The sequence below is a fragment of the Anolis sagrei genome, chromosome 9 (genome assembly GCF_037176765.1).
Source record: "Anolis sagrei isolate rAnoSag1 chromosome 9, rAnoSag1.mat, whole genome shotgun sequence".
Lineage (NCBI taxonomy): Eukaryota > Metazoa > Chordata > Lepidosauria > Squamata > Dactyloidae > Anolis > Anolis sagrei.
This window is the reverse complement of record NC_090029.1, coordinates 23114927-23135726: the sequence shown is the minus strand read 5'-3', so window position 1 is coordinate 23135726 and position 20800 is coordinate 23114927. Positions and strand designations below refer to the sequence as shown.

The following is a 20800-nucleotide window of genomic DNA, read 5'->3' as shown; positions in this document are numbered from 1 at the left end:
TGAAGCAGCCTCAAATAGTTGCAGCTCCATCCCTGTCAACTATCCCCACCAAGTCTGGTCTCCATGAGGACCTTCACGTGACACCCCCCTCCCCCATGCCTTAGGCTTTACCTGCCAGTTATGGGTGGGCCAACTTGGTTGTTTCCACTATATCAGCTATTGCTGCAAATAATGAGTGAATAAATTGTCAAAGTTTGCTTGAGATAGTGCTTGCAATTCTGGAGGGACTCAATTAATGTTTTGCTTCACATAGACTTAGTATAAGGATTTGGTTACAGCCCTGCCTGGAGGGCCAAAGTTTGCCCAGGCTTAGTCTCTCATCACGGGAATGGGGTTTAAAAACACTGGAAAAGCTAGCTTTTTATAGCAGAATTTTTTTATTTCAAACTCTTTCAAGAAACTGAAGCATAGGGAAATAAAATCTTTAAAAAACACCCTTCACCATCAAGTCGTAACAATCTGATCTGTATTATTATTTTTTTGTAGCGTTAATGAACTTAGGCTGTTTTCATACCAAGCGTTTGCTGTGTGTGCTTTGAAAGAGAACACTGATCCGAAACATTTGTTCCACAACTTTTTCAAGAAAAGGACAACACTGATGTGAAATGCCCCAAAGGCTTCCCAGCCCAAAAGAAATGGCTGCAATTCTCCCATCTTGCCACTCAAAGGCATTTAGAATTAATATGCTTTCTAATGCTCAAGTAAGTCAGCATTAAATAAGCCCACACCTTATATCTGCTCCTGAATCACAACAAAGCAATGTCTGCATTTAGAATTAATATGCTTTCTAATGCTCAAGTAAATCAGCATTAAATAAGCCCACACCTTATATCTGCTCCTGAATCACAACAAAACACTGTCCTCATCTCATAATATGGCATTTGCATGCTGATTAATCACTGTTTTCTTGTCTGAGGCTGCAAAAATCAAAACCTGGTTTTCAAACAAACTATATTCCAGTCCCAATTGCACAAGTACCTTGAAAAAGGCCTTCAAAAACACATTCCTTCGGTGTTTTAAAATTACCCCATTTTGTCAGCGAGGCCCTGCCTTGTTCAAAGGCCAAAGTCGTGAAGCCAGGGTCTGTTCTGGGTTTTTAAGGCTCCAGATGGCAATAAAAAGCTCCAAACAATGAAGAAACAATACATGGAAAGGCACACCGTTGCATTTGTGGTAGGTCCAGTTAGGCAATTAGACATAAGAAGCCAAGATTCCCCTCTGGCCACCTTTTATCTCATGTGCAGGCCACATTCTTGCAACTACGAATCCATACCAGGCATGTGCAAACTTCAGCCCTCCCTCCAGGTGTTTTGGACTTCAACGCCCACAATTCCTAACAACCTACCAGCGGTTACACCTGGAGGGAGGGCCAAAGCTTCGTCAGGCCTGATCTATACCATGCCAAGGTCTGACGTAACTTCACACATACACCTGAGAGAAATGCCAAGCCTTAACAAAAACTTAAAAAGCCAGCCGGACTCTTCTGGGTTTCGGTGTAAGAGCCAAGACTCTTGTCGCTCCATCACTCCTTGAAAACATGGAGGCGGCCACTGGAGTTGCCACCGGCCAAGATGTACCTGCTTGGGTGCCAGGCGTTGATGGAGCAGACGGAGCCCAGGTAGTCTTCGCTGAGGAAGGCCTGCAGCCTCTCTCCGCTGGCGCTGAAGGCCTCTATCTGTCTCGGGCGGGACATGCTCCCCACCACAAAGCAGTCGTCTCTTTTGGGGTCCCAGACGGCACGGAATCGGGTGAGCCATCGTCCCGTGTTGTTGTTGTGCCTGCCCAAAAAAGGGATGAGAACAACGTGGCATTTTGCTCATAATTCCGTCATATTTAGATTACTATTATTATTCAAATATTCATATTACTAGCTTGGGTACCTGGCGATGCCCGGGTTATCTGAAAAAGTAATTTTTTAACCATACAAAATGCATAAGGTTCTGGGTGAACTGCAACTCACCTCATGCCAGGTTAACCCGCTGAAAAACTCCATCAGTACTTAAGTTTGTTATGTTGGACAAGTTTGCTTTGCATGCATCACCAGTGGGGGTCAGCGTGTTCTTTGGCTGTATGGTAAACTACAACTCTCCCTATGGTGAGTCAGTCCCCTCAAACTCTTCCAGCAGGTTGAGTCAGTCATGGGGGTTCTGTCTGCCAAGTCTGGCCCAGGTCCATCATTGGTGGAGGTCGGTTTCTCTGGTCTTGGGTGAACTACAACTCCCAAAAAGGAAGGACAGTTCCCCCCAAATCCCTCCGGTAATCACATTTTGGCATATCAGGTAGGTGGGCCAAGTTTGGTTCAGATACATTGGTGTTTGGGTTTACAGTGCTCTCTGGATGCAGGTGAACTACAACTTCCCCAGATCAAGGGGAATTTCCGCCAAAGATGTCCAGTATTTTTTCTTGGTCATGAGGGTTCTGTGTGCCAAGTTAATTCCAGGTCCATCGTTGGTGGAGTTCAGAGTGCTCTTAGATTGCAGGTGAACTATACATCCCAGGAGCTACAAATCCTATAAATCATGGTGAATTCTCCCAAACCTCTCTAGCAGGTTCAGTCCCTGATCAATTTCTCTGTTTGCTGTGTGCCATAGAAAAGGAATAGGAAAAGGTAAAGGGAGACACAGTGGGCAGGGTCATGCAAATTCCACTGGAATTTCAATGGAGAGTCAGAAACACTGGGATGTCTGTGGTGGAGGAAACACATCAAATCTAGGATGGAACTGTCCCGGTATGAAAGCCTTCCTTCCCTTGGGTGGTGGGCAGCATGGTGTTTGTGGAGGACATTGGCAGGGGTTAGGCTACACGTTCATGGCACTCACTTTTACCCAATGCATACGTTCCCAGCCCAAGAGGAGTGTTGCCTTTACTCACCTGATAGTTGTGAGAACAGGAGCCAAAGACGACAGACATTTGGTTCCAAAGATCCTGGAAGTACAAAAAAACCAAGAAAACAAAACTGAAAACATCCACACAGACAGATATCCTTGGTTTTGCAAGTGAATACAATAAAAAATAAACACTCTTATGAATCTGCTTCTTTTCTTGCATAATGACACTTCTCCTGCCAAGTGCTTATGCCCAGGATCATTCCCACACATTTAAAAACAAGGAGATCCTAAAGATCCTGCCAGATTCTGATGCTACTACTCTTTAAGCAGAGCAGACCTTCCCTAACTTCCCACAGGAAAAATATGGACTGGAACAATGGGAAACCCCCAGTCTCCTCAGATTGCAAGAGTTGGAATTCCCAAGGGCCATCCAATCCAAACCCTTTCTTTCTGGCAGATAGCAAAAGCACAATCAAAGAACCCCTGACAGATGGCTATCCACCCTGTTTAAAAGCCTCCAAAGATCCTCATCTTTAGAGCCCTGGTGCAAACAGGGAGCCCTGTTTCAATCAGAGGGCGCTGAATGTTTCTGCTGATCTTCTCAGATCAGACCAGATTAGTCAATGGAGATGAAATTTGAAATGTATCTATAATCTTGTGAAAATCTGGTATGTATTATTTATTTGAATTTAACGCTCACCTATTTTTTGGGCTAAATCACCTTGTCAAAATTAGAGTGTGCATTAGATTGCCTAATACAGTTAATTTGGTGCTGAACTAAAGTCAAAGGGGAAAATGCTTCAGGAGCACCTGGAGGTTTTATGAGAGATGCCATATGGAATTTAATGGCCATGGCTCAATGCTATATAATCCTGGCATTTGTAGTTTGGTGAGGCATCAGCACTCTCTGGCAGAGAAGGAGCAAACTACAGCCCCCATAAGTCCATAGCACTGAGCCAAGGTAGTTAAAGTGGATTCACTCTACTGCAGGGGTCCTCAAACTTTTTAAACAGAGGGCCAGGTCACAGTCCCTCAAACTGTTGGAGGGCTGGATTATAATTTGAAAATAACACGAATGAATTCCTATGCACGTTGCACATATCTTATTTGTAGTGCAAAAACACTTTAAAACAATACAATAATTAAAATGAAGAACAATTTTAACAAATATAAACTTATTAGTATTTCAATGGGAAGTGTGGGCCTGCCTTTGGCTGATGAGATAGGATTGTTGTTTGTGTGCTTTCAAATCGTTTCAAACTTAGGTTGCCCCTGAGCAAGGCTGGGTAAATGCCCTTGGAGGGCCATATCCGGCCCCCAGGCCTTAGTTTGAGAACCCCTGCAACACTGCATAGAGGCACCCAAAGTTTCTTTTCCATTGCTGGAAGGAAGCTTTGGTGTCCCAACACTTTTTTTATATAAAGGAGGAATTCTAAGGTAGCCACTGTAATAGCCAAATGACAAAGCGTGCAATTCTTTCTGCTGAGCATTACTTTCGTCAGCATATTTATTTATTTATTTTGCTTTCCAGGGTTTTGAAAATTGAGGTGTGCATTAGATTCGATGATGCATGAGTTGAATTAATATAGGTAATCAATATAGACAAGTAGTCGCTTCTGGTGTGAGAGAATCAGCCATCTACAAAGATGTTGCCCAGGGGACACCCAGATGTGTTATGATCCTGTGGGGAGGCTTCTCTCATGTCTTACTGCCTATTACAGGGAAAACCAGCTGATTCCTAATAATCCATCTAAAATGCAGACGTGTGCTTTTCACCTTAAGATCAGACAAGCATCTCAAGATCTGAGGATATCTTGGGAAGGAATCCCACTGGAGCATTGCAGCACAATCAAATACCTAGGAGTCGCTCTGACTTATAAGAAACACTGCTTGGCTATCAAGCAAAAAGTGGGTGCTAGAAATAATATCATGCAAAAGCTGACCAGCACAACCTGGGAATCACAACCAAACACGTGATGACATCTGCACAGAACAGGCTGAGCTCTAGCACCATGAGATATAGAGCTAACGTAAGGTGGAGTCCAAGACATGCGAATGTGGAGAAGAGCAAACCACAGATCACTACGACAATGCAGTTTGAGCCCTGGCACGTGCACAACGGAGGACCTTCTTATAGCAACACCAGAGGCACTCCAAGTGGTTAGCTACTGGTCAAAGGACATTTAGTATAATGCCAAGTTTTTAACTTTGTGTTTTTAAATACATTACAACTGTACGCTCAATTTGCTTCTGACAAGAGAAATAGATATCAAGACAGACCAAGGCATCTTTTGGGTAGACGAGAAAGACTTGTGGGAATGAGGGAGAGAGCCTTCTCCGCTGTGGCCCCCCAGCTATGGAACTCGCTACATGGTGAGATTAGGCAAGCCCCCACCCTAGCAGCCTTTAAGAAAGATCTAAAGACTTGGCTTTTCCAATGTGCCTTTGGAGAGTGACCATATATTCCAGTCCTGTTGTTTCACCTACACTGCTTCCCTCATATAGCACTTTCCCCCACCTTTTTGAAAGTCTAATTCCACTGTTCAGTCCCCTATGAGCTCCTCCCCCACAAGTGTACCTTTTCATTGCTATCTCATCCAGTGTTTTATCATTTTATGTCGTGCATTTGGCCTGCCCGCTGTTTATTTTCCATTGTTATTTTGTACTATTTATTATACTTGATTGGGCTTGGCCTCATGTAACCTGCTCTGAGTCCCCTTTGGGGAGATGATGACGGGATATAAATAAAGATTATTATTATTATTATTATTATTATTATTATTATTAGTCAGAACCCACCCCAACTCAATGCAAAAAAAACTAAAAGGTCATCCTTCACCCAGATCCTGGTATATTGAGATCAGACTGTCGGAAAGAGTTTGCCAAAATCTGTAGCTAAAGCCAAGCTCCACCGAGAGTCGGTTTTGCATCTTGTGGCAACAAACTCCAGGAGTCCTTTTTTGTGTTGGGAAAGGAAGGCACCAACCTCAGTGTATCATCAGCGCAAGTGGTCAGCACTCTGTTTCCGGTCACAGGAGAGAAATAAGCCGAAGCCACGCTCTTGGTGTGCCCTGCCAGAGACACCACAGGCTTGCTCCCCAAAGTCTTCAGGTGCCGAACATCATAAATGCCAACATTCCTGCAAAGTAAAGGCAAACATTGGTCGTGCCGAGCGTGTTCCCTTTCATCACAGCTACTGAAGACAATTGTGGAGTATTTCTTTGAACTAAACTCTGGAATCAGGGCTTCCTCTCTCTCTTAATGGAAGTGAAACAGGGCAAGGCACTCCATTCCACTGTCAAATCATACACTTGGAAGGCACCGCAAGCTATTACAAGCAAGGAGGTTCAAGTCAAATCTTTTTTTCTTGTAATATGAATCCACTGATTCATGTTCAGTTTCCCAGAAAAGCAGAAAACAAGCTCATTCTGATCTTCTGCATGACATCCCTTCAACTAAATATTTAATGATTATATGAAATATAATAAAATCATAATATTATATGGCTGTTTAACTAATATTATTGTTTTAAAATTATTGTGTATTTATGGTTTTATATCGTTGTTATACTGTGATTTGTGGCATCGAATTGTTGCCAGTGGTAGCCGCTCTGAGTCCCCGCTTGGGTGGGGTAGAAATGTTGTAAATGAATACATAAATAACTACCGTATTTACGCAAAAATAAGACCAGGTCTAATACTAATTTTGGCTCCAAAAGATGCATTAGGACTTATTTTCAGGGAATGTCTTTTTTTCCATGTGCAAACCATAATGTATACATGTACAAAAATCTACATTTATTCAAATACAGTCATGCCATCTTCTTCTGGAACATGTTCACAACTCTCCAAATTCATTACTTTAAGTATGAATGTATATAATATTATTTATTTATATTTAATTCTATGTTATTATTATTTTACAATTCAATATATCTGTTGTGTGTTGCAACTGATGTACTAAATGTGTTCGTCTGGCTAACAATCTTAATTGGTACTTCTCTTTGGGGCATACTGAAAACATCCTAGAGCTTATTTTTCTGGGTAGGTCTTATTTTTCGGGGAAATCAAAACTTTATTACACTCTAAAGATCCAACTTGCCCAGTGTTAAAAGATGCACAACTGCAAACAGATTAATAAACTGATGAGACTAATTAAACGCAGTGTGACGTGCAATACAAGATGCATATGAACAAGGGTAAGAACACTGTAAACAAGGTAAGTGGGGTATTTAAGTACAACCTCCATGCCCTCTCTCAGGCCTCTTCCACACTGACATATAATCCAGCGGTCCGAAGTATCAGGTCAAGTGGTTATAACAATTGCACTTTATGTTCTGTAATCTGGGTTATGTCAATGGTTACTCTTCCTCTGCTGCTATTAATATCCCTCCAATTTCCAGCACAAGTGCACTTTATAACAACCATAGCACAAGTGCACTTTATACCAACCTTAGCACAAGTGCACTTTACAGCCTTTGCTACGCTAACAATGAGAGCTAACAAATTGAAATTGAATCCAGACAAGACAGAGGACCTACTGGTCAGTCGTAAAGCCGAACAGGGTATAGGGTTACAGCCTGTGTTAGACGGGGTTACACTCCCCCTGAAGACACAGGTTCGCAGCTTGGGAGTGATCCTAGATTCACCGCTGAGCCTGGAACCCCAGGTCTCGGCGGTGGCTGGGAGAGCTTTCGCACAATTAAAACTTGTGCGCCAGCTGCGCCTGTACCTTGGGAAGTCAGATCTGGCCACGGTGGTCCACGCTCTTGTCACATCCCGGTTGGACTACTGCAACGCACTCTACGTGGGGTTGCCTTTGAAGACTGCTCGGAAACTTCAACTAGTCCAGCGAGAAGCAGCCAGGTTGCTCACCAGAGCGGCGTACAGGGAGCACACCACCCCCCTGTTGCGTCAGCTCCACTGGCTGCCGATCCAATTCCGAGCACAATTCAAAGTGCTGGTTTTGACCTACAAAACCCTATACGGTTCCGGCCCAGTGTATTTGTCCGAACGGATCTCCCTCTACATCCCATCTCGAAGCTTAAGATCTTCTGGGGAGGCCCTGCTCTCGACCCCGCCACTATCACAAGTGAGGTTGGTGGGGACGAGGAGCAGGGCCTTCTCAGTGGTGGCCCCCCACCTGTGGAACTCACTCCCCAGGGAGATTAGATCGGCGACTTCCCTTCTGGCGTTTAGGAAAAAACTGAAGACCTGGGTGTGGGACCAAGCCTTTGGTCATTCTGACAACTAATTTAAGGATCTGACGATAGACAAGGGCAAATGGAATGGATATATGGACTCTGAACCCTGAGCATGGGATTGTTTTATTATTGTATGATGTATTGATGTTTTTAATTTAACTGTTGAATTGCTTTGTATTTGGTACTGCTTGTCAATGATTTGGGCATCTAATTGTGCCTCCTCTGTAAGCCGCCCTGAGTCCCCCCCCCCCCCAGGGTGAGAAGGGCGGGGTATAAGTAAGTGAAATAAAATAAATAAAATAAATCCCATCAGAAAATCCACATTATTTACTTTGAACTGGATTATATGAGTCTACACTGCCATATAATCCAGTTCAAAGCAGATTTTATATGGCAGTGTAGAACGGGCTTCAGCATTCTCAGTGAAAGATCATCATTTGGTCAGATACCGTTTTCCTATTTTCTTTGTTTGGAAAAGTTACATTTGTGAAAGCTTGTCCATTCCTTAGGCGATGCGTCTTCCAGAACATGGCCATTTAGCTGGTGCATGTTTTGAAAATCGTTGTGACACGTCTTACTGCGGCTTTATCTTTTTTTAAAGCTGACCTATATATTTCTTAAGTGCTACCATTAGTTAATGCTGTGATTTCATTTTTACAACTGCACTTTAAACGTGGCCATTACAAGCTGCCTTGTAAGACTCATGCTTCAACAGGCAGCCTATAAAATACAACTGCTAATAACAAGAAATAGAACAAGCACGTGAATTTTTTTCTCAAAAATGTAAAAATGACACTGTGTAACACAATTTTTGCTCCTAGGTTATAAATATCATTTCCTAGTTGGTTATATCATAATAACATGGAAAAGGTGTATTAAACAGCAAAAAAAAAAAAAGTCTTTGCGGGAGGGACATCATCCTGAAGCACATGTTACTATAGATAGGTTGCTGTGAGATTTCCGGGCTATATGGCCTTGTTCCAGAAGGATTCTCTCCTGACATTTCGCCCACATCTATGGCAGGCATCCTCAGAGGTTGAGAGGTCTGTTGGAAAGTAGGCAAGCGAGATTTATATATCTGTGGAATGTCCAGGGTGAGAGAAAGAACTTCTTCTCTGTTTGAGGCAAGTTTGAATGTTGCAATTGGTCATCTTGATTAGCACCGAATCGCCTTGCAGCTTCAAAGCTTGGTTGCTGCCTGGGGATCACTTGTTGGGAGGTGTTAGCTGGCCCTGATTGATTGTTTCTAATTCCCCGTTTGTTTGTTTTTTTCAGTGTTCTTTTTCCCATCCTGGACATCCCAGATATATAAACCTCACTTGCCTAGTTTCCAACAAACCTCACAGATTCTGAGGATGCCTGCCATAGATATGGATGAAACGTCAGGAGAGAATGCTTCTGGAATATGACCATATACCCCAAAAAACTCCAGCAACCCAGTGAGTCCAGCCATGAAAGCCTTCAACAACACATTGTTGCTATAGCGTTTCAATGAATCATAGAGCTTCAACCAATTCAACCTAGTTTGTGTCAGTCACAAAAAACACTTTCTTGAGAAGAGCAACTAATTTCAAAGTAAGGATCACACTATTATTATTATTATTAGATACACAACAAGGTAAGTACATAGCAAACAAGATCACTATACTGGCTTTTGTATTTTGTGATGCATTGGCTGATAATGCGTGCAGATTCAAGCACGGTGGCCTTTTGCAGCTGACAGATGGTAATTTCATCAGTGCCAATTCTTTTTAAGTGCAGGCCAGGGTCTTTAGGCACTGCGTCCAGTGTTGTTGTTGCTATTATTATTATTATTATTATTATTATTATTATTATTATTATTATTATATAACATAATTGTTGTTCCTGGGTTATAAATGTCATTTTCTAATTGCAGGAGGGACATCCTGCAGCACACTTTGTGATAGTTTTTCAATGAATATCTCATCATAGTCTTGCCCAATTCAACCTAGTTTGTGGCAGCCACAAAAACAGTGAAGTTTCTGGAGGATAAGAACTCCTTTCAAAGTAAGGACCGTACAATTAAATATGAAATAACACTTTCAAACCAGGAACAGAACATTTTTGCAAGTTTTGTTGCATAGTGTAATCCAGGGGTCCTCAAACTAAGGTCCGAGGGCTGAATACAGCCCTCCAAGGTCATTAACCGGGCCCTCGCTCAAGGTCAACCTAAATCTGAAATGACTTGAAAGCACACAACAACAACAACAACAACAACAACAACAACAACAACAACCCTACCTCATCAGCCAAAGCAGGCCCACACTTTCCATTGAAATACTAATAAGTTTATATTTGTTAACATTATTCTTCATTTTAATTAATTGTTTTTAAGTGTTTTTTGCACTACAAATAAGATATGTGCAGTATGCATAGGAATTCATTCATTTTTTTTCCAAATTATAATCCAGCCCTCCAACAGTTTGAGGGACTGTGACCTGGCCCTCTGCTTAAAAAGTTTGAGGACCCCTGGTGTAATCGATGCATCCAGAGAAGGTCAACAAAGATGACCAAAGGCTTTTGAAGGACAACCTGTGGTTCACGAGTTTAGGAAAACTGGGTTTAGCACTTGGCAAAACAACTTTCAGATTAGGTTTCTACTAAGTTATGCAAAAACAGTAAGAAAAATGATTATGAAGATACAGGGAAGCCTGGCCTTGCCTTCCTGGGGCCCTAAAGGAAGCAACCTACCTGGCTCCAGCACTAATGAAATAGTGCCTGTTGACCGGGTGGACGTGGACCGTCCTCGTCAGCGAATCAAAGTCCGCCGAGAGCTCCGAGGAACTTCCGGGCGTCCTGCGGTCCACCACGGCCACTTTCCCATCCCACATCCCCACCAACAAAGTGGAGGCGTCACTGGCCAGGAAGTCAAACGAGGAGAGACTGTACTCCTCATTTCTGTACACCTGCGAAAGGAAAACAGGCTGAACTTAGGCCAGGTGTAACATAGAATTTGTTGGAAAGCAGTCCATAGGATGATGTGTTAAACTACCATGGTGTGTGCAAACTGATATGTTTACCATCAGGCATGGGCAAACTTATTACAGTCAAAGACAACTTTTTAAAGCTAAGAACTTGAAACAACCCATTAGCTCCACCTGGTCAAAGAGAATATAAAATTATCATAAAACAACCAAATTATGGATGAGAAAAATATCTACGTAATGTGTGCCAGATCTGCCAGGATATGCAGCATTTGTCCACTTGCCTGGACAGAGGCGGGATGGTGAGTATCTATGTTGAATGTATGGATTGTGAGTGAATGTGATGTTTCCCCTCTCTGTGTATAAACCAACGAATATAGCTACTATAAAACCAATAGCTGCTGTCTGTGTGCCTACTTCTTTCTCTGAAAAAATTCTGTCTCACTGAAAAAGCGGATCAAAGAATCATTTTGAAGGTTCAAAGAAAAATTATACCATAGCAAAGAGGGAACAAAGAGCCGATCAAAGTTCATCTCTCTCCAGCTGAGAGCCTGGCAAAGGTCAAAAACAGCAGGGAGCATCCTATCGCCCACCTAGACTAGTGATGAACCTTTTAGAGACCAAGTGCCCAACTGCACTCTCCACTGCCAGAGATACAGCTTAATGGTGTAACATTAGAAAATGTTTATCATTTCCACTCCCTTGGCAGCCACCTTTCCACCAAAGTCAACATTAACACTGAAATACAACACCGCCTGAGTTCTGCGAGTGCAGCATTCTTCCGAATGAAGCAGAGAGTGTTTGAGGACCGGGACATCCGTAGGGAGACCAAGGTGCTTGTCTATGAAGCTATTGTCCTCCCAACCCTGCTCTATGCCTGCGAAATGTGGACTGTCTACAGACCTGCAACTCTTGGAACAATTCCAGCAGTGCTGCCTCCGGAAAATCCTGCAAATCTCTTGGGAAGACAAGCGGACAAACGTCAGCATGCTGGAAGAAGCAAAGACCACCAGCATTGAAGCGATGGTCTTCTGCCATCAACTTCGCTGGACTGGCTACGTTGTCTGGATGCCCACCGTCTCCCAAAGTAGTTGCTCTACTCCAAACTCAAGAACAGAAACCAGAATGTTGGTGGGCAGGAAAACAGATTTAAAGGTGGGCTCAAAGCCAACCTTAAAAACTCTGGCATAGACACTGAGAACTGGGAAGCCCTGGCCCTTGAGTGCTCCAGCTGGAGGTCAGCTGTGACCAGCAGTGCTGTAGAATTTGAAGAGGTACGAATGGAGGGCGAAAGAGAGAAACGTGCCAAGAAGTTCGGTCAGGAAGTTCTTCCTCATAAAGTTCAGGTGGAATCTCCTTTCCCACTATTTGAACCCATGGCTCCATTGAGTTCTAGTCACCAGGGCAGCTGAAAACAAGCCTCTTCCTTATGGCATCCTTTCATATGTTTATACATGGGAATTATGTCTTCTCTCAACGTTCTCTTCTGCAGGCTTAACAGACCTAGCTCTTTAAGATGCTCCTCAGAGGGATTATTCCTGGTCTCCAAACCTTTGGCCATTTTAGTCACCCTCTTCAAAACACCTTGCAGCTTAGAGTCAATATGTTTTTAATTATGGGGCTCAGAATTGGACACAGTATTCCAGTTAAAGAGATCTGACCAAAGCTGAATAGAGAAACACCACAACTTCCCTCGATCTAGATACTAGATTCCTCCTAATGCAGCCCAAAATCCATTGACTTTTTAAGTGGCTACATTACATTGTTGGCTCATGTTCAACTTGTTTCTACAAAAACTCCAAGATCTTTTTCACAGGTACTCCCTTCCTCTTAGACTGGCCTACTGCCTACATACTCTTACATTTTTTTGACTTTACAGAGTGATACCATCCATCAGGCTTTGCAAAGGCCACAAGGTAGTCAATTTACCTCCTCAAAAGTTTCTCTTGTAACATCCCCACATCTTATGGTCCCATCATGGCTGAGGGAAAGAAGGTGAGCGGGATTGGATGGAGAGAAGTATATGCAGCCAACAGGCCTGCTGTGGGTGACAAAGGTATGGATTCCATCTTCTGAGCCGCAGTCCTGAAAGTGAAACACACATGTTTACAGCCATTACCCCCCCACACATTTATTTATTTATTATTTATTTACTATTTTTATACCCCGAAGGGGACTCAGAGCAGCTTACAATATGTATATACAATATATTATAATATTAGCATAGCACAATATTAGTATTATTAGTATAATATTAGTATATTGTACTATACCACTATAACACAATATTAATATTAATAGTAATATATATATGTGTGTATAGTATTATATTGTATTATTATTACATTATAATATTATGATCACTATTATAAGTATATACAATATATTAAATTATTAACATAGCACAATATTAGTATTATATATTACTATATTGTACTATACTACTATACTAGAAAATAGATATCCTTCTCTGCCATAGGTAGGTAGGAGCAGGAAGCAAAGGGCTCATCCTCTCCCCACCCAAAGGCCAGAAGTTTTAAAAGGCCTTGTCCATGGACGCTGGATTTAGACTCAACACCACAGTTGTAATTTCCAGCCAATTACTAGCCCCACAAAGGCACACACCACTGCTAAAGCTGGCATGGTAATCTTTTTTCTGTGCTGCCTCCTCCTTTTTCTTAAATCCACAATGATGAAAGGGGAGCGTATGTCACTGAGACGTCTTAAAATATTTACGTCTATTCCAATAGGAATAATTTCCATGTGTACAATCTTCAGGCATTTGGCTCTCAGGCCACTTATAAGGTATTAAATATGAAAATTAATGGAACTGAACTGAGCTAGGGAAGAAAGCAACCTGCAAAGGTATGCCGAACCTGCACAAAGGAACTAAGAGGACCTGATCAAAACTTGCCACCCACATCCTGCACTCAGTGAAGCTCCTAAACCACCTTCACAGATCAGCAAGGGCTGCTGATACTGAACCCAGCAGGTGTTTTTTCTCATTCTTGCCAAATGAAGGAGGAACTATGGAAGTGGCGTGATGTTGCCATGTACCTCCATGTCCTTTTTGACTTATGCCGCCACCCACAAAGCAAACCTATTGTAGGGGTTTCTCAAGAAGACTGCTTCCAAGGACAATATTGTTGGGGACAGGAAAATGTAATGCGAACTTTGCAAGGAAAAGGGGATTCAATAATGGGTTAAGAGAAGGGAGGAAGGAGTGAAATGGAGCAAGAAGGAGTGAAGGAATGTGAGATAGGTAAGCATTACTAAAGCATTGCTAAGGAAAAGTGTGTGGAAGGTCAAGAAAGGGATCAATATGACCCGACAGAAGAGATGGGATGGGGAAGGATGAGTGGAAATCGTTTGGGAACACAAGGAAATGTTTACAGAAAAAGAGAAAACAAAAGGATGTTACAGAACAGAGACACAGGCGTTGAAGATCTGAGAAGGAAAATTACAAAGAGAAGAGAAAGGGGATGTTTGAATTGTTGGCTTGTACGTACGTACATTTGCATCAATAGGGACTATAAAACCCACGATCCAGAGACAATCAAACGAAGCACTTTTTCTTGATGCTTATATTTGGCTTGTCTTGATTGGAAAGGACTAGAGCTATAAGGGGGCACTGGTCATCAACAGTATAATGTTGTGTACCTCCATGTCGTTTCTGACGTATGCTGCCACTCACAAAGCAAACCTATTGTAGGTTTTTCCTAACAAGACTGCTTCCAAGTACCAAAAACATATTATTGGCCCCTTTCACCTTCTGCCTGGTCTGTATTTCTTAATGGCAGTCTTTTACCCCTCCCTCCTCCTCTCAAGCATTACACAGTCCCATCAGCACATTTTCCTAAACGCCCCTCTTTTCTCCCTCAGGTAAACCATGTACAGAAGATACCCAGAAAACACAGCAAAACCAAGTTGCTCACCAAATCCCAGAGCCCGATCTGTCCCCACTTGTCTCCAGCAGCCACCAAAGTTTTGCTTTCGGACGGATGGACAGCAACCGAGTAAATCCTGTCTCTGACCACTTTTGCCACAGAGTCTCCGCTCAGGACCATTCTGCTCAGACTAGTCTGGTAGCTAAGCCAAAAGTAATCATCACATTAGCCTTCATAAAAAAAAAATCAGAGCATTTAAAAACAACTTTAAAAAGTAAGTCAAAACTTTTGCAAGCTTACCTTTCCAAAGTGCAGGTTCTTCTTTCCTCCTTCTTAGGCTCTACCTGTATTGTTGGTTTTGAATAGAAAAAGGAAGTTAACCATGCTGGAAGCAAACAGCAGAGGCTACCTGTAAATAAATTCACTGAGCTCTAGAGATACCTGGCTGATTTTTGCCCACATCTCCAGAAATCCTTTGGTCCGTTCAGTTCCCTCTTCTTGATCTACAGGCACCATTGGGAGCAGCCCAGGAGGCAAGCGGGGCTTTCAAGAAAGGAAATGGCACAGAGATTAGTGGCTCGCTCTGCCTCTTGCTCACCACAAAACAATAGGTGCTGACAAAATCACCACCTGTCAGCTGCAAAGGCCACCCTACTGGGATCTGCACTCATTATTTGCAGATACATCACACAGTCCTAGACACTTGGGAAGTGCCCAACATGTGATGAAATACAAAAGCCAGCATTGTGATCTTATTTGTTGTGTATTAATCTAGTTGTGTATCAAATAATAATAATAATAATAATAATAATAATAATAATAATACATTTTTATCCGCCTCTCCTCGTGGCTCGAGGTCAGTTACAGAATAATTAAAACATATAAACATTGTAAAAATACCACAAATACACACATTACAACGTATTTCTATAAAATGCATATTCAAATACCCAAAATAGAGATAATTTTAATTTTAAAAATTATTATGTATTTATTTTTATCACGCTTTTCTCTCATGGGTGGGATTCAAAGTGGCATACTGTGGTTAAATAATGGTGGCCCAACAAACTACAAATCCCAGCACTGCATAGCATTGAGCCATAGCCATTAAATAACAGGTGACATACCTCAAAGTATTATTATTATTGTTATTATTATATTTATACCCTTACTTTATCTCTCCCAAAGGAGACTCAAAGAAGCAGTTTCCCCTTTAGCTTTTGCTCAGAACTAAGATGAACATATGACACAAATCTAATGCGCACCCACATTCTGGCAAGGTCATATAGCCAAAAAAAAAAAAAAAAGTGAACATTAGATTCAAGGAAATACAGTAGTTGAGCAAAGCAGGAGAACTGCGCTTCCAACTCGCCCCTCATCCACACTTGTCATCTTACATGTTCTTCCACCGGTTCTGGCTGAACTTGTGGCTCCGGCAAAGGGAGACCCGTGGGATCCACTCTCTGCAAGCGCATGGATCTTCGACAAGCTGTCACCGGTTCTGACCTTGGGGGCTTAACTCTGAGGAGAAAGCATGGTTTTAACTCTAAGATTTCCTTTTTAAAAATTATTATATAATTTTATTTGGTTATGCAGATCAATTATAACAATTACATTTCTATACTTACGTACTACTTACACACATATCCCTTTTTCCCTTTCCCTCTTCCTCCCTCCCGCTGTGAACAGTTAAACTCTATTATTTCATGAAAACTGTGATTCAATTCCTTATGTTTTCCTTTCTCTTTTATTCTCTCAATAACCCCTCTCCATTTCAACTCCCAATTCTCCTTCATATATCCATTAGTGTATTTTATTCTCCCTTTGGTGATGTAATCTTGTTTTGTATAATCTGATAAATATTCATACTATTTTTTTAATTTCCCATTTCCTTTGCTCTTTCCACCCAAAAGCTACCATTGCTTGGATTGCTGCTATCATATAGTTTTCCCAATTTTTGTTTCCACCTATATCTTCTATTATCTGGGCAAAAAGAGTTTATTTTTATTCAACTCTATTTTCTCACTATTATTTCCTTCATCTCATTCTTATTTTTTTTAAATATTTATTAAATAAAAGACATAACAACACGTGGCTAAAAATCTATAACCGGGGGGAAATTTACCTTTTTTTCCCTGAAGATTTCCCTTTGGTTGTGATTTCACGAAGTCTTGCAGCTGTCTTGAAAAAAAGAATAAAAAGAGAGCTATATAACACCTATCTGATTCACACGGTTTCAATATTACTGTGTTTGCTTCAAATGTTCCAAAGACAAATCAAACCTCAAGCCAGTTAGTTGTACTTCTAATACAGTGGTTCTCAACCTGTGGGTCCCCAGACGTTTTGGCCTTCAACTCCCAGAAATCCTAACAGCTGGTAAACTGGCTGGGATTTCTGGGAGTTGTAGGTCAACACCTGGGGACCCACAGAGGTCAAGAATCATTGGGTTGTTGTAGTTTTTTTCGGGCTATATGGCCATGGTCTAGAGGCATTCTCTCCTGACGTTTTGCCTGCATCTATGGCAAGCATCCTCAGAAGTAGTGAGGTCTGTTGGAACTAGGAAAAGGGGTTTATATATCTGTGGAATGACCAGGGTGAGACAAAGGACTCTTGTCTGCTGGAGCTAGGTGTGAATGTTTCAACTGGCCACCTTGATTAGCATATAATGGCTTGACAGTAATAATCAATGTAACCACATTAGTCAATGACCAAGATTAGCTGAAGGTTACAGATTATTTAATAATGTGGCCTCTCACATTAGGAAGAACTTCCTGACTGTGAGAGCCGTTCAGCAGTGGAACTCTCTGCCCCGGAGTGTGGTGGAGGCTCCTTCTTTGGAAGCTTTTAAGCAGAGGCTGGATGGCCATTTGTCAGGGGTGATTTGAATGCAATATTCCTGCTTCTTGGCAGGGGGTTGGACTGGATGGCTCTCTTCCAACTCTTTGATTCTATGATTCTATGTTTACTATTAGCCCCATATCATAATATAATGCAATAAAATTTGATTTTTTTCTATTACTAGTTTGAAAGTGTTCTTTCCTGTTTTAATGCCCGGTCCTAACTTTGAAAATAGTTGTTCTCCTCCAAAAACGTTATTTTTGTGGCTGACACAAACTTATGTTCAGTTGGTTGAGACTCAAGAGATATTCACTGAAAAACTAGAGCAAAATGTACTGCTGGATGTCCCTCCTGTAGAAACAAACATTTTTACAGTTTAATAATTTTTCCACATGTTTTCATGATAGAACCAATTAGGAATGACATGAATAAACCAGACAAAAACTGTTGTTAGTGGTAACGTTGGATTCAGAAGCCATGATCGATTTAGCCACATTAGCCAATGACCACTATCACTATTAGCCCTATATAATATATATGGCAGTTGCCATAATCAGCAAAACAGTATTAAATCCCAGCAAAACAGTATTAAAAAAACAACAACCAACCTCAAACATTTTTAGAGAAGCAAAAAATTTTGCATTTTCTGTTATGTTCTTCAACCTTTTTCTCTCATAAGCAGACAGCTCTGGGGACCCATCTTCCTGCAACCAATAAAAAGGGATCATTTTGTGAGGCGATTTCTAACAGTGGAAGGTCTGAGCGGCATTTTTCAAGTCATTAAGTATGTAATTTGTTTAAAGAACAAATGGCAGGCACTTACGCAATCCTTCCTGACGTACTCTGGATCCTCCGAATCGCTGCTGCTGTCTTCTGATACAACAGGGGCACGTTCCGGAGATTCCCTGCTAAAGGCTTCCTCCTCGCCGTTCTGGGACTCCAGAGCATGATGATCACGGGCTTTCTTGGCTGTTGGTTCTTCGCTTAAACATGCTTCAGAGTTGGAAAACTGTTCCAACAAACGCTTCTGAGCCCAATGCCTTTTGCGCTCTCCTCCTCCACCTCCTTCTCCGTTGCTGTTCAATTGCACAGGCGTGAGATGAATTCTCACTTGTCTCATCAAAAGCTTACTTCTCAAATGTCTTTCCTGAAGGCAAGGGCTGGGATTTTCTTGGGGAGTTCTCTCCTGAGCGCATGTTTGGAGGAAGAAGGAAAAAAATGACATTATCTAACGCTTTACTTCTGACTTGAAACATGTCTCCAGTTGCATCGTGCTGACAACGTTATGTAAAAGTGGAAATCTTGGAACGAGAGTCTTTTTAACTGACGTGTCTCAGAAGAGCAATTTCCTAATGCAGCAAGAGCTAGGGAAATAGATTTTATCTGAGTACAAAGGAGTTTAATCATTCAAAAATCCACGCCTGTATTCAGAAGGGGGTTCTGGGAACTGCGACCCACACAAAAGTTGTATCTACAAAACACACAAGTGTCTTGTAAAGCCTAACACAAATGTTTTATTACGTTGTGCAGCTGAAATTTTAATCTAGAAATCGTAGGCTCAAATTTGGGTAACCAGAGCTGTTATGTAATGCGGTTTAACTACATTGTAGAGGGCATGAATCTACACTGCCATGTAATGTTATTATTACGTTTATTTATGCCCCGCTTTATCTTTCCCACAGGAAACTCAAAACAGCTTAACATACAAGCAGAGTATACCATAAAAAGTATACAATGCATTCTGAAACTGCATTATGTGACAATATAAATGAGGCCAAAGCCTGCGATCTCTAACTCCTGTTAAAAATGCACAACAGGACTTGGTCCCCCAAAAATATACCCAATGCTGCCATTCATACAAACAAAGGCTTAACTGATGTAACTTCAAAACCTTTATGATGTACGAGGTGAGGAAGCTGAGAGGCTACTTTTTGTATTTTGTGTGGTTGCACCTTTGAGTGCTTTGTGAGCTGAGCTGAGTCCCTCTGGGAGATGGTGGCAGGGTACACATAAAGTTTATTATTTGTTGTTGTTCATTCGTTCAGTCGTCTCCGACTCTTCCTGGCCTCATGGACCAGCCCACGCCAGAGCTCCCTGTCAGCCGTCACCACCCCCAGCTCCTTCAAGATCAGGCAAACATTGTTGGAAAGCAACTGTTTGGGAGAGGTTTGGGGCCTGTGGTCTGAAGAGGCCCCAATATGAGCCTGGCCCCGTTTTCGAGGCCTAATTCCCCTTCAAAAAAGCTCAACTTTTCTCCTCACAACCGCCCTACGGGGTAGGCCTCCCCCTGAGTGGATATCCCTGAGGTAAAAATTGGTACCTTGGCTTCCTTGGGTTCAGGCGACGACTTCGCAGCTTCCATAGCGCCGTCCCTCCTCTCTCACGACTTCCCGCCTTCTGCCTCCTTCTCTCTTCCTGTGCGGTGGGCGGGGCCAGAAAGCGTGGTGGGCGGGGCCTGGGGAAAAGGCGGGAAAGGCTACGCGGCTCCGCCACCATCATGGCTCCGCCTCCTTCTTGGACTTCAACTCCCAGAAGCCTCAGCCGCTTTGGCCAATGACTAAGGATTCTGGGAGATGAAGTCCAAAAAAATGAAACAGCACCAATAATAATAATAGCAAGTCTACATAGGAACCACCAAACGCAGCAGCATTGCTCAAACACGAATCCAGGAACATGAAAGGCACTGCAGACAGCTTCAACCAGAGAAGTCAGACATAGCAGAGCACCTGATGAACCAGCCTGGTCACAGCATATTATTTGAGAACACAGAAATGCTGGACCACACCAACAACCACCATGTCAGACTACACAGAGAAGCCATTGAAATCCACAAGCATGTGGACAATTTCAACAGAAAGGAGGAGACCATGAAAATAATCTGGCTACCAGTATTAAAAAACTCTAAAATTCTAACAGCAAAACAACAGAGAGGAAACAACCAGGCACATCTTAACACCTCTCAACAAAAGATTCCCCCAGGCACTGCAAGCCATCAAATGCTAATTAAGGTGGTCAGTTGAAACATTCACACCTAGCTCCAGCAGACAAGAGTCCTTTGTCCCACCCTGGTCATTTCACAGATCTATAAACCCATTTTCC

The 20800-nt window shown here is 42.2% G+C and overlaps 1 protein-coding gene across 1 annotated transcript; it reads right to left on the bottom strand.

Annotated features, from left to right (window-relative positions):
• Positions 1-358: 358 nt before the first annotated feature.
• On the bottom strand, positions 359-20147 carry WDR76 (WD repeat domain 76). The gene is made up of 13 exons (XM_060755431.2): positions 20022-20147; positions 18525-18887; positions 18310-18405; positions 16989-17044; positions 16261-16384; positions 15305-15406; positions 15164-15207; positions 14912-15065; positions 12906-13061; positions 10744-10958; positions 5815-5967; positions 2872-2925; positions 359-1778 (listed from the first exon to the last, which is right to left on the bottom strand). Exons 1-13 carry the CDS (start codon positions 20061-20063, stop codon positions 1523-1525), a joined length of 1815 nt encoding a protein of 604 aa, XP_060611414.2. The 5' UTR covers positions 20064-20147; the 3' UTR covers positions 359-1522.
• Positions 20148-20800: the final 653 nt, after the last annotated feature.